Source organism: Athene cunicularia (assembly GCF_003259725.1).
Source record: "Athene cunicularia isolate RWA chromosome 3 unlocalized genomic scaffold, athCun1 chr3_part1, whole genome shotgun sequence".
Taxonomy (NCBI): domain Eukaryota; kingdom Metazoa; phylum Chordata; class Aves; order Strigiformes; family Strigidae; genus Athene; species Athene cunicularia.
The window spans coordinates 57,780,855-57,795,245 of NW_020799097.1; the positions used below are offsets into that span (position 1 = coordinate 57,780,855).

The following is a 14,391-nucleotide window of genomic DNA, read 5'->3' on the forward strand; positions in this document are numbered from 1 at the left end:
TATCAAATAACTCATTCCATGCATATATCAGATTTTAAGCAAATGTCTGAAATCAAATGCAGTTGCTTCTGTTTTACCCTTTTGAACCTGTACTGCTTTCAGCTTTATGATACTTGTCACAGGATGAAATTCAGTTTGCTGAGGCTGAGAAAATTTGAGTGGTTTCATGCTACACATGAGAACTGAGAATAAAATATGATGGGGTTTGGAAAAGAGATATAAAGGAGATACCTCCTCTAAAATCTGGGTCCAATCTTACAAGGCATTGTAACTTTGCTCGTTTTACAACCACAAAGATAAAAAATACAGAGCTTGCAAAACCAAACACATCAAACCCTAAAACACATTTTAAGATTCTTGCTCTGTTTTTTTCTCCTGTATCTTCTTATTTTCACAGGACTGTTGGTATGAGTCCTACTGTGAGGCATCACAACTGTAATCCAAGCCTGCTCTCCATCAGTGCTCTCAAGTGCACTAGTGGAAAGATGAATCGGCTGATGCTGTTCTGATGTGCCTCGCTGCCTTGTGCAGTGCAGTAGAGAAACATTTGGAACTTCCAAGGTGCTTTACTTAGGCTTGAAGGTCAAGGATGTGGCACAAGCTTGTCAGAAGATTGTAGAGGGGTTGAAGTATGTTTCGTGTGGCCATATTTAGAAATTTATATATTGTTTAGTAGCTTGTTTTAGGTAGTCCTGGAATTTGGGTTTAGAAAGACTGTGGCTAGCCTTTGTTTCAGAAAGTGTTTTAAGGGTAGAATTAGATCTCTTCTACTGATCAGAAAATACCTCTTCAGGTAATGTATGAGATTAGGGTGGGCTAGTTTTATATGGTTTTATTTGTATCTCACAGAAACGTGCAGTTGCAGTGCTGGATTTTAGAAGTGTCTGCTGTAGTCATATCGCTGCTCTCTAAACTGGGCATTTTGGCTGCTGCATCCTCTAAACCTATTGTGTACAAGAAATGATGAGAGGGGACCAACAAATTCTAAATATCAGATATCACACTAACCTTCTCCAAAACCTTGGGTATATTAGTTGGCTTGTTTGTGTCTCTGGAACAGAGGTAATGCTGCTTAGCCATCTTTGAGATCCGTGAATCAAAATCATAAGTAACTAGGCTATCATCATTACACTTCCACATCCATGGCATGGATAAGTGTTGCAGGCAGATAACTGTAGCGCTAAATCTCCTTTTCTTTCTCTTGTGCTGTCTTCGTTCTCTCTCTTTCACTTTGTAAAAAGAAGTAGAATGTCATCAGTGAGGTTCTTTCTGCAGATGTTCTTATCTGAAAGTGTAAAACAAATGCAAGAATACAACATGTGTGAAGTGATACTGCCTCAAGTACCATCTTACCATGATGATAAAGGCCTTACACTGAATCTTCCATTTTCCCTCTCCTGCTTGGCACATTTTACCTTTTCTGTGCTTGTAGGACTTTAACTCTCTGGATAGTAAAAAGGGCTTCTAAAAGGCTGTTCTTGTTAATTACTTCCGTGCAAGAGTTTCTTGAACTTTTCGGTTCTTTCTCACTCCAGTAAAAAAGTATTGTGTTTATAGTAATGGCATGGTAAATTGAAGGATTCCACTCTTGGATCCCAAGCAGACGAGAAAGTTCCTACTGCAAATAGTTGCACAAAATACTGGAAGTTTTGGTATTCTCTCCACACTATCTGTCATGAAGTTTTCTTATGTAAGGCTGATTGCTGAAAGCCATCTCATTTTTGTAGATGAAAGCCAGGGCTTTTACAACAACCAAATAAGAATAATACACCAGTAAAATTTATAAAGACAGGTTTACAGAAATAAGGAGAAGTGATGATTATGTGTGTATATCCTGTGGCCAGCTAAAATAGCTCCTCTCATTTAGTAACTTGTCCAACTAATGGGCATTCACATGCTTAGGAACTATGTATTCAGGTATCCAGTTCTTGGGCAGTTTTTACATTTTTGTATTTCTAGTCACTGAAGGAGAATCCAGGGAGTTTGGAGAAGCAGGTAGAGGGTATAAAGACAAGAAGGTGTTCTAATGCTTTGTGTCACTTCCAGAAAAGGGCAGGTAACACTATGCCTTGAGCAGTCAATTCCTTCTGAAGCAAGGAGGGCTGTCAGGAAAAATGCTTGCTTCTGATTTATTTTTCTTGTTGGTCTTCTGGGGTTTGTGTTTTGTAAAGTTTTCCTTCTATCACCACTGATTTACCTTGGCATGCAGTTATCCTTGCTGTCCACCAAGAACCTAGAGTGTTTTAAAGTAGTGACAGTACTTAAGTGTGTAATGGAAAGCTGTCACTTTTCAGCTTTGCTGTTGTTCTAAAGGCAAAATTAGACTTTTATTGTTTTTTGTAAGATAATAGACTTTAAAGTACTTCTAACAACAACAGATTCCTCAAAACGCAAACACAAGATTAGTGTAACACAGGAACTAGTGTTATATATTATTACCTAATAATATATAATACCTAAAATTACCCTCTGAACACATTTTTTTTATATTCACGCAAGCATAAAGTGTCTATGGTGATGGTTTTCCCAGTAAAAGGTGTTTGCACAAAATGTTTCTGTAGCAGAGAGTGCAGTTTATTTTCACGTGCTTTCTCACTGAAAGGGCTACTTTTGTTTGCTGGTCAGTGAAGTTATTTGCTTTCCCATGCGCCAGGGGACCAGATCCTGCCCCAACTATTTCTTCTCTTTTGAGAACTATTCCTTCTGTTTTTTCTTTCCATTTTTACTGTCTGATTTCTGTCTGGGTTTTGCTTTAACTTGTGAAACACTCTTCCTCTTTAGCCATCCAGATACATCAGATGTCTCTCTTTAGTACCTGTGCCACACTTCAAAGTTGTATTTAAAAATTGCCTAATAATTGAAGTTACTAATTTATAAATTGTAGGTAAAATATGGAAGGCATGATTAAAAACTATGTATGATACAGATTTAAAAGTCTGTAAAATTGATATTCTAAATATTTATAAATGCTAGCTGAAGGGAGCTGATGCTTTCCATGTTTGCTTTGTCAGTAAAGAGTTAGGTTTTTCTGTATTCACCTGTTTGTTCAGGTGTTCTCTTTTCACCAGTTTCCCCAGCAGGAATTTGCCATGCCACCTGGGTAGAACTAAGATGGTGTAGGCTTGTGATTATAAAAAGGTTACTCATAACCCTCGTAAAGTTTTAAAATACTTTTGCATAGTTTCCTTGGAATAATTGTTTTCATTGTGCTTTAGGTGGATTTAGTAATAACTTGTCATGATGATGTTGGCTTAGGCATTTTAGGTGCTTATCTATTTTTTCTTTCTATGTTTCATCCTTTTTAATTAATGTTCTTCACTGAGTAGATCACAGGTAGGTCACTAGGAAGTGCTGACAGATTTTTAGAGAATAATGCGGAGCAAATATCTTCTGAAGGCCTCAAATGTTTATGTTCTTTTCTGGGTTGATGCATGCTAAATTTTCATTAAAATGTGTTCAGAGATAGTTGTATTTAAACACAACCAGATTTTCCTTAGAGACAAGTAAAATGTATATACATTATAGAGTTAGAGGGGCAATTATGTGAGGAACAGAAGATTATCTTCTGCTCAAAGTATTTTAATAGGCAGATGGCAGCTATTAAGTTATTATTGTGGGAGGAAGGAATCAAAGTCATAATCAGGGAGAATGATGTTTGCCATGTAATTAAACTATCTAACCAGTGCTGTACGTTGTTATGTGCGTATGAGAATAGTGTAGAACCAATGAAGCCATGTGGTCTTGCAGGAGTAAATCCTTCAGCATGTTGTCAGATGGTCAGGGTCAGATGGTGCGGAAGCTTTGATAGCTAAGAAAAGATGATGGTGAAAAAGGAACAATTACTTGAACAGTCTCACTGATTAAAAAAAAAAAAAAAGACTGCTGAATAATGTCATTCATATAAACTGAATCACAATGTGGTTTTGAAGATTTAAATAAGGTCTTTGCAGAGTTAAATAACAAATTGTCAGGAAACTGGAAGTCAAATACTACATGTAGAGGAAAAAATACCCTCTGTGGCTTTAAATTCCTTGAAAAAATCGAGAAGCATAAACAGTGAGCAATATAGATGAATTCTGCAATAAACACAAGGAGTAAAGAGTGGTATGTAATGATAATAGTACCCATTCAAGAGAAGTTCAAAGATAGGAACTAGATTTAGACCTAGATCCAGAATTAGGCAGCTGCTCAGTTGTGTCCAGGTCTGCACAGGAATATAGAGCATGAACATGTCCTGAAAGGGGAGCGGCAGCGTTCTGGTCATAGTTATGTGCTGCACGTGGGAATCAAGGACAGAGGAAGGGTAAGAGACAATAAGATTTTAACAATTAAGTTGAATATGGATGAAGACACACTAATGGAAGTTGTTAGCAGAGATGCAAGCATGGGAATATTGTTTTTTTTGGAAAAGTACATTGTGTTATGTCCATCCTGCAACACCCATCCTCAGAAAAATCTTATGTAAGGTAGTAGAAGAGTAAAGAAAAGACAAGAACTGTCTTTTGTGCTCTTTCTAGACCTTCTCAAGGCACTGAAGTTTCAAGAGGCATGATAACAGACTGGGTGATCTGCATGGAGTAGGGTAGAGATTTGAGGCCTTGCTGCTGAGTGTGATCTAATGCAGCCTCAAGGGTGTAGCAGCTCATGCCATCTGCCTAAACCTCTTCTCTTACCAATGAGCCTGCCATTACCTGTAGCCAGAGCAGCTGTCAGAGAAGCCAACCCTCTGTGGTTCATGGCTTATTGTTAAGGAGGAGAAAACACTCTCTGTGATGGCTCTAATTCTGGCTTTTATTTGAGGGGAGATCAGGGACCTCAAAGACCGAGACAGTACAGTGTGTCTGGAAGTGCCACTCTCTGTCTCCTGGACTGATAAATCTCTTTCCCTCCTGCAGTACGGTCATTTGTGCAACTCGGGCAGACTGCAGAGACATGCATCGTGTCTTCCAACCCTACCCAACAGAAGGAAGGGCCAAGAAACCTGTTTCTATGGGAACTTCACAGATATCCAGGGCCCTAAACCCCATATGTCTCCACCCACAGCCTTGCTAAGCAAACACATTTCTTTGTAATGGCAGGGTACAAAACACTGGGTGGGCAAACCCACAAAATTAATGATGCCAAAAACTCTGAAGGCCTTAACATGGAGCTTAATGTTAAAAGCAGAATAATAAATGCTTCATTTGACAGTTCAAGGTGCTGGCAAACAAACCTGGTGAGAAAACCAAATGAAACTGAGTTGAACAGCCCCAGCTAGATGGTGATATTCTGATTGAGAAGTATTTTGTGTGGCCTGTGTCCAAAGAATTAGTGTCGCCCTAACTCCAAATTCCAGGTTTATCAGAGAAACCCACCACATCAATGACTGCCTAGCTGCAAGGCATTGCATTTGCGAGAAACAAGGTGGCACAAATTACTACTCCTTCTCAATATATTTGGAGTACTTGTTTTAACAAATAAAAATTTCTTTCATATAAACATAGGGTCTGTGCAAGGGAATACATGGCTTTTGTCTCTAATAAATTAGATTTTTTTCAAATAATATTAATACAAATAACTCTGGTTTTATTGATTTTAAATGGGAATGCAGTTGTGTTGCAGGCAGATGCATCCAAGAGTAAGTCAAGTTTGTTAAGGGAATCCCGGAGGAAGTCTACGCTGTCAGATGACCCTCCTTAGGAAGGCAAAAGTGCACTGGTGTGAAATAGCTGGTCTTAATTGTGAACAGATTAAGGGGTATTGCAAATTGAGGCAGGTGGTGCTTTAATGGCAACACACACACAGAGGCGGACAGACACAAGACATGCCTTCTCTGAGGAACAGGTTGATTCACTGCCTCTTCTTGGTGGCCATGAACTCTTACATAGTAAAACATAAAGAAACATAAAGGAACTGTGCCTTTACCCCAACTTAGTGAGTGATTTATTGTTGTTGATTTATAATTATGATGGTGCCTACAAAGCTAGTCACAGATCATGGACATTCTGTGCCAAGCAGTGTGCAAAAGGCAGTCCTGTCCTTAGAAACTGTAATCTTAACTCTACCAGTGTGAGAGATTGAGCAGATATAGGGGAGGATAATTTGTCCCTTCTCTCTCAGCATTCCTAAATGTATATTTTAGTATATGTAACAATAACAAGACATTTAATCTCTATTAAAGCGATGGGGAATAATAAATTTGAGCCTGAAGAGAATAAAGAATCTGTCATGTACCAAGTTATAACTTGTTTCCTGCATATTTTCCCTAGTAAGTTTACAGGATCAAAAGGGACACACCTGCCTTACATGTTGAGATAGCTGGATGGGGGTGTGGGGAAAGCAAGCAGCCTGCTGGCTGCAGCAGGATTTTGCTCATATTTAAATTAGACTTATAAAGCCCTTGTTAGCTAGGTGTGTTGTGATCTAAAGGATACAAATTATAGCTACTTGAATAATTTATTTTTTAATTAAAAACACAATTTTATCACTTTTTGCAGCACAGATACTTTGTTGGAAGTTAACTGAGGAAGCTTGTAAGATTAATTATACTGCAGTTAGATTGCTGTCTAGCGATATTATTTCACACCTGGCTTTAGAAAAGTACAATAAACTGATTCTTTCATAGGAAAGAAAGGTTATTAAATCCTGCCATTAAGTTTCTGTGATTTCGATTGTCAAGCAGATATGTGATCTTAATTATACAATTGATGGGATCACAGTCACTTCTACCAGCTGAAGATGGGACCCAAGGTGCCTATCTATTCTGAGATGAGAAAACTTGTACCTTCATGTATTTTTAGTACGACAGGGTGGTTTTAAGAAATGTGACTGACAACTTCCACCTCTGACTGCCAACATTTCCATGTCATAGCTCTTATCTTCCCCTACATTGCTTTTTCTCTTGTTTGATTAGATATGCTTTATTCCTTCATTTGTTTTATGCAGTGTGTTACAGTTTCTAGAGTACCTTATTTGTAGAGAACAAGTCTCTTTTGTGACTCAGTGTCATCCACTTTCTCATTCCCTATTATACCATCGTGACTTCATCTTTTTTCTTTTTTTTTTTTCTGTTCTGCCTAAAGAAAGAAAAAGAGATTATAACCCTTCCACTTGTGGCATCATTTTCTTACCCTTGACCTCACAGAAAGTTGTGCAGAATGATCAAAGAATGCACAGTAAGTGGTACAATACTGTCATTACTTTCAGTATTGACATAATAGAAAGAAGCATCTGCTCTCTTCAAACTGTTACACTTCACAACAATTGCTTTGTATTTCCATAGCTACCGTTTAGAAAGCAATGTCGCCCTTGTCTTCCCCAGGCAGGCAGGATTATTATTTTATAAAGAGAGCAGGCTATTGGATAAACTGTGTAAGATCACGCCTTGCATTTCTGGACATTTCAGATAATTGTTTGGAAGATCAGTTCTCACGTTAAAGCTTGGTACCTGATTTTAGTAAGGGATATATACTTTTTTTCCTATGGTTGCTATTCTTACTTTTATCCATTGCACTTCTCTGGGATGGTTATCAAACTCCTTACCAATGTGCATGGTTTCTTGGTACAGTGGTTAAGCTGTGTAGTCTGTTTTCTGCCAGTGATTTGTGTGTAGATTGTCTCTCTTCACTGGCATAGATTGGCAGCTGTGTCAGTGGCTTCTGGGGGAAAAATAACACCGAGAGATCCTCAATGTATGATTAATTTCTTTTTATTTTACTAAAACAGAGAAAAGAATTAGCACGCTACGACTGGCTGTTTATCCAGGAGCTTCAAATAGAAGTGTTCCTCTGTTTGGAAACCTGCCAATCTATCTTACAGCTATGGATAGATTTATTAATGCCTGGTTTTGCAGGGGTTCAGAGATGGAATGGAAAGCCTTACTAAGGTCTGCAGTGAGCTGCTTCAGGATCACTGGGACACTTATTCTGAGATGGTAGACTATATCCTAGAGCTCCTGAACACTCAAAAGCTGTACTCTCTTCCTCTCCTCTCCACCACCACCAATCCAAAGCCCAGTGGATAGAGGAAATGAAGACACTTAGCAATCCATAGAGAGAAAGGAAGATTGAGCCCCCGTGACTGCAGGAAGTAGAAACTACAGTTTTGTTTAATGTTTACACTTTTGATCTACATGACCTGTGCATCTTGAGTTCTTCCCTCTCTGAATCAAGATGAATCCAGTCTCTGAGTTTATTTTCCAGTCATAGTTTTGAAGTTAACCTTCCTTCTGTTCTAAGTCCTCTAAGAGAAAGGCCAGCTCTATGGTATTTGCTAGGCTCAAGCAGTTCAGACTTCTTCACAGTTAGAACCAAACAGACAAGGGAAGATCTTCCTTCAAGTAGTTTGTTTTCTAGGTGGATTAAATGAAAGCACATTTTCCAGTTTGGATCCTCCCATAATAACTTTGGAGTGGCAAAAACGGTACTGGACATCCTTGCAATTTTTAATAGTTTTTCTAGTCAATTTAGTAATTTACTGTACATGCTTCTAGTCCCCCTTTTTCCCCTCTCAATCTCTATATCTGGCATTAAGCCTACATTATAAAAAAGATCAAAGTCAGTAATGCAATGTCTGGACAGTTTCTTTGTTTTGCTTACCATTTCATCCCTTTGAAGACTTAACTGCAATTTAAATTTGTAAACAAGTGGTTTTGAATTTCATATAAGAAACAGTTCATCTGCATACTTTGCTGTGCTGTTAGCTACACTATAATGATATTGGCAATGAAGCTGTAACATGTCATTTTGCTTACTAGAAGGTCTATATAATCAGAAAATGTTTTCTTACTAGATAACAAGGTAGGTATGCTATTTTTAATTGACTGGAAAACAAAAACATAGAGCATTAAAAGGGCTTCAATTCCTAACTGTTTTGATAGAATAAAGGATCATCTATATATTTCCCTGAAATGAACGTCAGAAAATCTACACAAAGCAGAAATTTGGTGTTCTTGCCTTTAATTTTGCTGTAATTATGGTTAGTTGATCAGACATCACTGCCAATAGCGTGGGCTGCTTTTTGTTGGGTTTTTTTGGTTTGTTTTAACACAGGTAACCAACATAAAAGAATTAGCTTGATACATAATACTCTAGAACATTAGCCTGAGATGAATATGGAGAAAATACATAAAAAGCACTAATTAAAATACCTTCATCCAGTTAACCTTCAGATACCTGAGTGCATCTAAAAAATTGTCTTGGATTTTATCATTGTATTGTTTGGTTAAGTTAAATTTTGTAGAACAGTTACAGGTCCTGTAGCTTCTAAGGGGCTTATTTAATTTGTCATCCCTACAGTTCTAGTAGCAAACATAAGCACAGGTACAGATCAATGCAGAAACAGTTTCTTGCATTAAATCAGATTTAACAGCAGACTGTAGAATTTGGGTTACTAGTCTTATCTAGTAACTAGTCTGCAAGACATGTTCTGCTGTTTTAGCAGTGTAGCACGGTGCAGAGATACTCACAAGCTCTGAGCATATGTGATCCAAAGCAGAGGTCCTAGCTCAAGGCTCCAGAGCAGTAGGTTATGTTATCAGTGTGCCTGAGCTGATAAGCTGTGTAATTTGGCATGGCTAACTAGCAGAGAACGTTTGTACTTATGCAAACATAGTCTGAGTTTGAGTTGGTGGACCTATATTATACTCCATTTCAAACATAATAATGTCTTAATTGTAACCCCTCTGCTTATTGTTGCTGCTTTAGCAATGCGATTAATTACATAGAACTTGACTTTTATTTCTCAGAATTAAAACATTGCTATGTATTGGTCCTGGGAGTATCAGATATCTTGCAGTTCTAGAATTACTGTAAGTCACAGTGCAGGGAAGTCAGTTAAATTTAATAATCAGGGGTAGGAACCCTAGCAGAACAGTTTCTTTTAGTGTCTTTACTTTTGTGAACATGCAGGTAAAAACGCTTTCATTTCCTGTGTATAAAACCAGTTGGTAATTTGGCAGTAATAATTCTGACCCGGCATATATTTGTCACTTCATACGGAAAACTAATTTAGCCATTGGAAATGTTTCACTTCGAAATTTTTTGCTTCCCGTATTTTGTCAAAAGGAGACTTAACTGAGAGTTAGTAAGTAATATTTTCCTTAATCCTGTAAACTAGGAGAAAGGGTGACTTAAGTGAATTTTACAACTTCCCCATAGTTTCAGTAAGCTACTGGAAAAACAGAGCCTTGAAATGTTACCTGACCAGATTCCCAACTTCCCAAACAAGTGAAGTTTAATAAGCAGCTAATGATCATTTGAATACTATTATTTAAGACAGCCTAAATTTAAAATAAAAGATGAGGGTTGTGTAGAGATCAGCAAATGAAAATTGAGGCACGCTGTAAAAATTCTATTCTAACGTTGTGGAAAAGCTTTGCCTTGGACATCTGATTAAAATGCCATTCTGTAGTTTCTGTGATAAATTTACAGATTACTTATATAAATATAGATACATTATGACTGTGTATAGATATATAGTTATCTATATAGATATATACTATGTAGATATATTTAATTCCAGATGAATTGGAAACCAGTTAAGTTCCTTCTATCCCCAAGGGAAGAAGTGTGAAACTAAAGAGAAGAACTATTACGTGCTCAACTGCGGCAACTGTATGTATAAACTGAATGTCCGTACATACACACCGATGAATGTCTGCATTGCTAAAGTGCAGATTTCTTTTTTTCCTGGGTTAAGTACATAATTGTTGGAATTGAATGTACATGGTGAAGTATAAAAACTTAGTGTTATCTTTAAATTCTGGCTTTTAGATGCCTAAACGTGGCACTCTTCTATATAGTGTAGAAAAGAACAGGTTCCAGGACTCAGCTCTAACCATTTAGCTGAATCAACTCATCCTTGTGTGTGTTTTCAAGAACTGTTAGACTAAGTGTGTTTAGCAAAATGTGTAGCTAGATTACACACACTAAATGGGATCCTCCCTTTCCTTGTTCCTTGATTCTTAAAGAATTAATTGTGGTTAATTCAAGACATCAACGATCCCACTGAAGTCTTGTATTCTATTATGCGTCTGTACTTGGTGTATCTATAACCAATGTCTGAAAGGTATATTCCCCAAGTTGTTAGTTGAAAGGACTCGGCAGGGAAATTTGAGAGGAGACTGTGCTTCCTGCACAGAGTAGAAGGTGAGAGAATATTTTGGGGTCAGCAATACTAGCAATAGGAGCCATTTCACTACCAAAATTATTACCTATTCATATATATATATAAATATATAAATATATAAATATATAAATATAGGTGTGAATTTTTCTACAGGTTCCTGTTCTCCTTGGAAACTGCAAAACTAACAAGTCTTATGAGTAGGAAAATGTCAACAGCCTAATATCCTATGGTTTTGCATCTTGTGGGTGACTGGCTTCCTTGAATCAAGTTAGTACCATAGTTCTTCCTGTTGCTCTACTGAACTCCTCCTGGATACAGTGTTGTAGGAACCTCACAGAAGATGTGCTTTGGGGGAATGGGTGCTGTGGTGTTCAGAAGTACAAACCTGGACTTTTTTTTTTCTGTTGTAAAACAGATTCTGTGAATGACTTTTATTCCCTATTTGGTTTCTCTGATACCTCATATCAGGATGAGCTAATCTAGCATTATCTCTGTCTGTGAAATCACTTTAAATCTTCTCTACCAAGTGATTGTTTTCATTAAACATGTTTTAAGAGACCTCTAACTCTGCTTGAAATATAATACAGGACTCTGGAAGGAAAGACAGAGAACAGCAAGGGAAGACTGAGAAAGTAAGTTGCTCGTGATAATGCTCACGTGAGGAAGTTTCAGAACCAAGACTGCCTGAAAGAAGATTGAGACCCATAGTATGGTGGAGAGATGTTCAGACTGGAACTGTGAGGTTACTGAAGCCAAGCCCTTCTGGAAGAACAGTGACCATTACGGAGGACTCTGGTAGTGGCTTGAGCAAGAAGGTGGAGACTGAAGGATCAGACTAGATTTTAGAGGACTTGGACAAGAAGCAAGAGATAAGAATTGGGTCTAGCACTGAATAAGGTTGCAGAGGATCATGCAGAAGGTTGACATTCATATGCTGTTTTGGAATGAATTGTAATTTCAGTTCAGTCTTGACCATTGGGTCTAGTTAAGTGTCATCCAGTTGTCTGGTGATTTTAGCCCGTGTTTGGTTCTGTATCTGTCTAACCGCTGTCCTGCAATTCTGCCCTCTTTACCTAGCCAGTCCCAAGCTAATGCTGTCCCCTGAGCACACATCTGCCTTTTTTAAGCTCAAGTATCAGTTGCTCCAAGATAACCTCATCTCACATCTACTCCAAGACTTTCCTTAAGAGTTTTCAGCCTTAACCCTGTTGCCCCCTGAGATTCTTCCTGGTGTTTCCAAGAACTGCCCCATACTGCTGCTCCTCTATCCATGAAAAAAGAGACTTCTTTCAAGACCAAGGGGACTAAGTTTAGCCTGATTCCCATAGCAACACTATTAGTCCTCAAACAAATACCGAACAGCAATTATGTTTTGGGATGTTAATAAAGGTGATTTGGGAGTATTCCTAGTGAATAAATGTGCTTTTCTTTTGTTGTGGCTTTGGCAAACTGGGTTTTCCTGGCAAGATGCTTTTTGGGTAATAGCTAAGGTATTGACTACTTCTATATGGTTTCATGTTTTTTAAAAGGTTTTGTACTTAAGGGTGGTGCTCTGTTCTTGCATATGGTGCCAGGCAGGGGTTCAGCACCTGTGTTGCTGCTCTTTATCTTCCCACTCAGGGGATGCTGTGATTAACAAGCCTGAGTTCTCCACATTGTGCTCTGCATGAAGTTGATGGTATGAATCAAATCAGTTCTGTTCTGTTAAGTATAGGGAGGAAATCCAGGTGCACTGGGGGTCTCTATGTGGAAGAAATGATGAAAAGGTGGGGGGAGTTTTGCTTTCTGCATGAAAATATAAAGTACTGAACTTTAAGTTGTTGAGTACTATGGACTTGGTGCTTGTAACCTCTATTCCCTATTGCCAAAACTTGACAAAGTTAAATTCTAATCTTTATGTAATAGAGTATACAGGCCTCTGTGGACCTGGGAAAGAAGTTCTCTTCTGTATTAAGCAGTATACAGATGTTAGGAGTCAGCTTAAGATGGCTGATTAACCCTGCTAAAGAAATGAAATACAAGAAAAAGTGTAGCCTGGAGGAGAATTTTTTTCCACAACAGAAACAGATTGAGAACTTTAAAACAAGTTCCAGAGAAGCAAAAATTTTTTCAGTTATCTCAGGTTTTGCATTGCTTTGTTTGCAGACAATGAAGAACGAGAGGCTATTAATGGCTGGAACCCCAGCAGTCATTCTTTACTGAATGACTGGGAGATAATTATATTTTGTTTCCTCTGTATATATTATACCAGACAGGCCCGGGTCTTGCAAACATTTATTTAAGTGCTTATCTTGGTTATACATGCCGATCCTGATCTTGGACATGCAGAAGAAGAATGTAACTGGAGGTCTAGTATAACTGTTCACCCTTAACAGATTTAAAAGGAGCAATCAAGGTATGCTCCTCTCTAACATTTAGAAAATTTGAACAGTAGGTATGGCATTTCCTTCTGCAAACTGTACATCTGTAAGGTTCTCAAATTGCTGCAGAGGTACCTGTAAAGCAAATGCGGTTCAGTAATATACTACTTGTATTGCTCAGTGTACTATTGCCCCTATTCACATTAATGATCCACATTAACCAGCTTTCTTATTTTGAAGAAAAAACTTTTTTTCTTTTTTTCTTCTGTCTTGTTAGAGACAGGGAAATGCCTCATCAGGGACTAGTGGGGTCCAAGGTGACTCCTTTCTGGGAATGAGTGGTTATTTCACATATTAAATTGCTTCTGTGCAGACTTTACCATCTGATACTTCCAGTAGCTTTTCAAAAGCAAAGAGGAGCAGAATCCAAATGACCTTTAGCAGGAAGAGATTGGTTTGTTTCTCTTTGATTTTTTCATAGTGGGTGAATATTATATCATTCTTAGATTTTAGGGGAAGTCAGTATCATAGCTGAAATAATTGATAATGGTTGTCTTGACCTTTTAACTCTTTAAGGCCTGTTGGAATCCCAGTCTTTGCATGAAGCAGATGAAGATGTGGTCACTGATGTTGATTTCACCAATATGATTTCTGAAGAAGAAAAAGAAGAGTTAAAGATTGAGCTAGCCAAGGTAACGAATTTGAATTTCTGTGACTGTTACTGTTTCTACTTCCTTAAACTGGAAGATAGTAATTTTAGGATGAAGTACACATCATAAAGGTATGCTCTTCCATTCAGTAAAATTATTCTAGGCTACAATAATGTGAAGCAATTAATTTCTTTAAATATTTTTGAAGATTAAATATCCTTCTACTTGATGATTGTAGAGAGAAAGTTAAATATACCTTACCGTTTTAGGCAAGG

General features: G+C 37.8%; 1 protein-coding gene across 4 annotated transcripts in view; it reads left to right on the forward strand.

Annotated features, from left to right (window-relative positions):
• The first annotated feature begins 401 nt into the window (after positions 1 to 401).
• TPD52L1 (TPD52 like 1) overlaps positions 402 to 14,391 on the forward strand; it is a 50,429-nt gene continuing 36,439 nt past the window's right edge. Inside the window, exons 1-2 of one of the 4 annotated variants that reach the window (XM_026846371.1) lie at positions 402 to 629; positions 14,043 to 14,158. In XM_026846371.1, the coding sequence (XP_026702172.1) occupies positions 14,111 to 14,158 (48 nt within the window). In that variant the 5' untranslated portion in view covers positions 402 to 629; positions 14,043 to 14,110. Of the gene's footprint in view, positions 630 to 10,500; positions 10,593 to 14,042; positions 14,159 to 14,391 lie in introns of those variants that run through there. The other 3 variants (XM_026846369.1, XM_026846370.1, XM_026846372.1) reach the window with 3 other exon arrangements.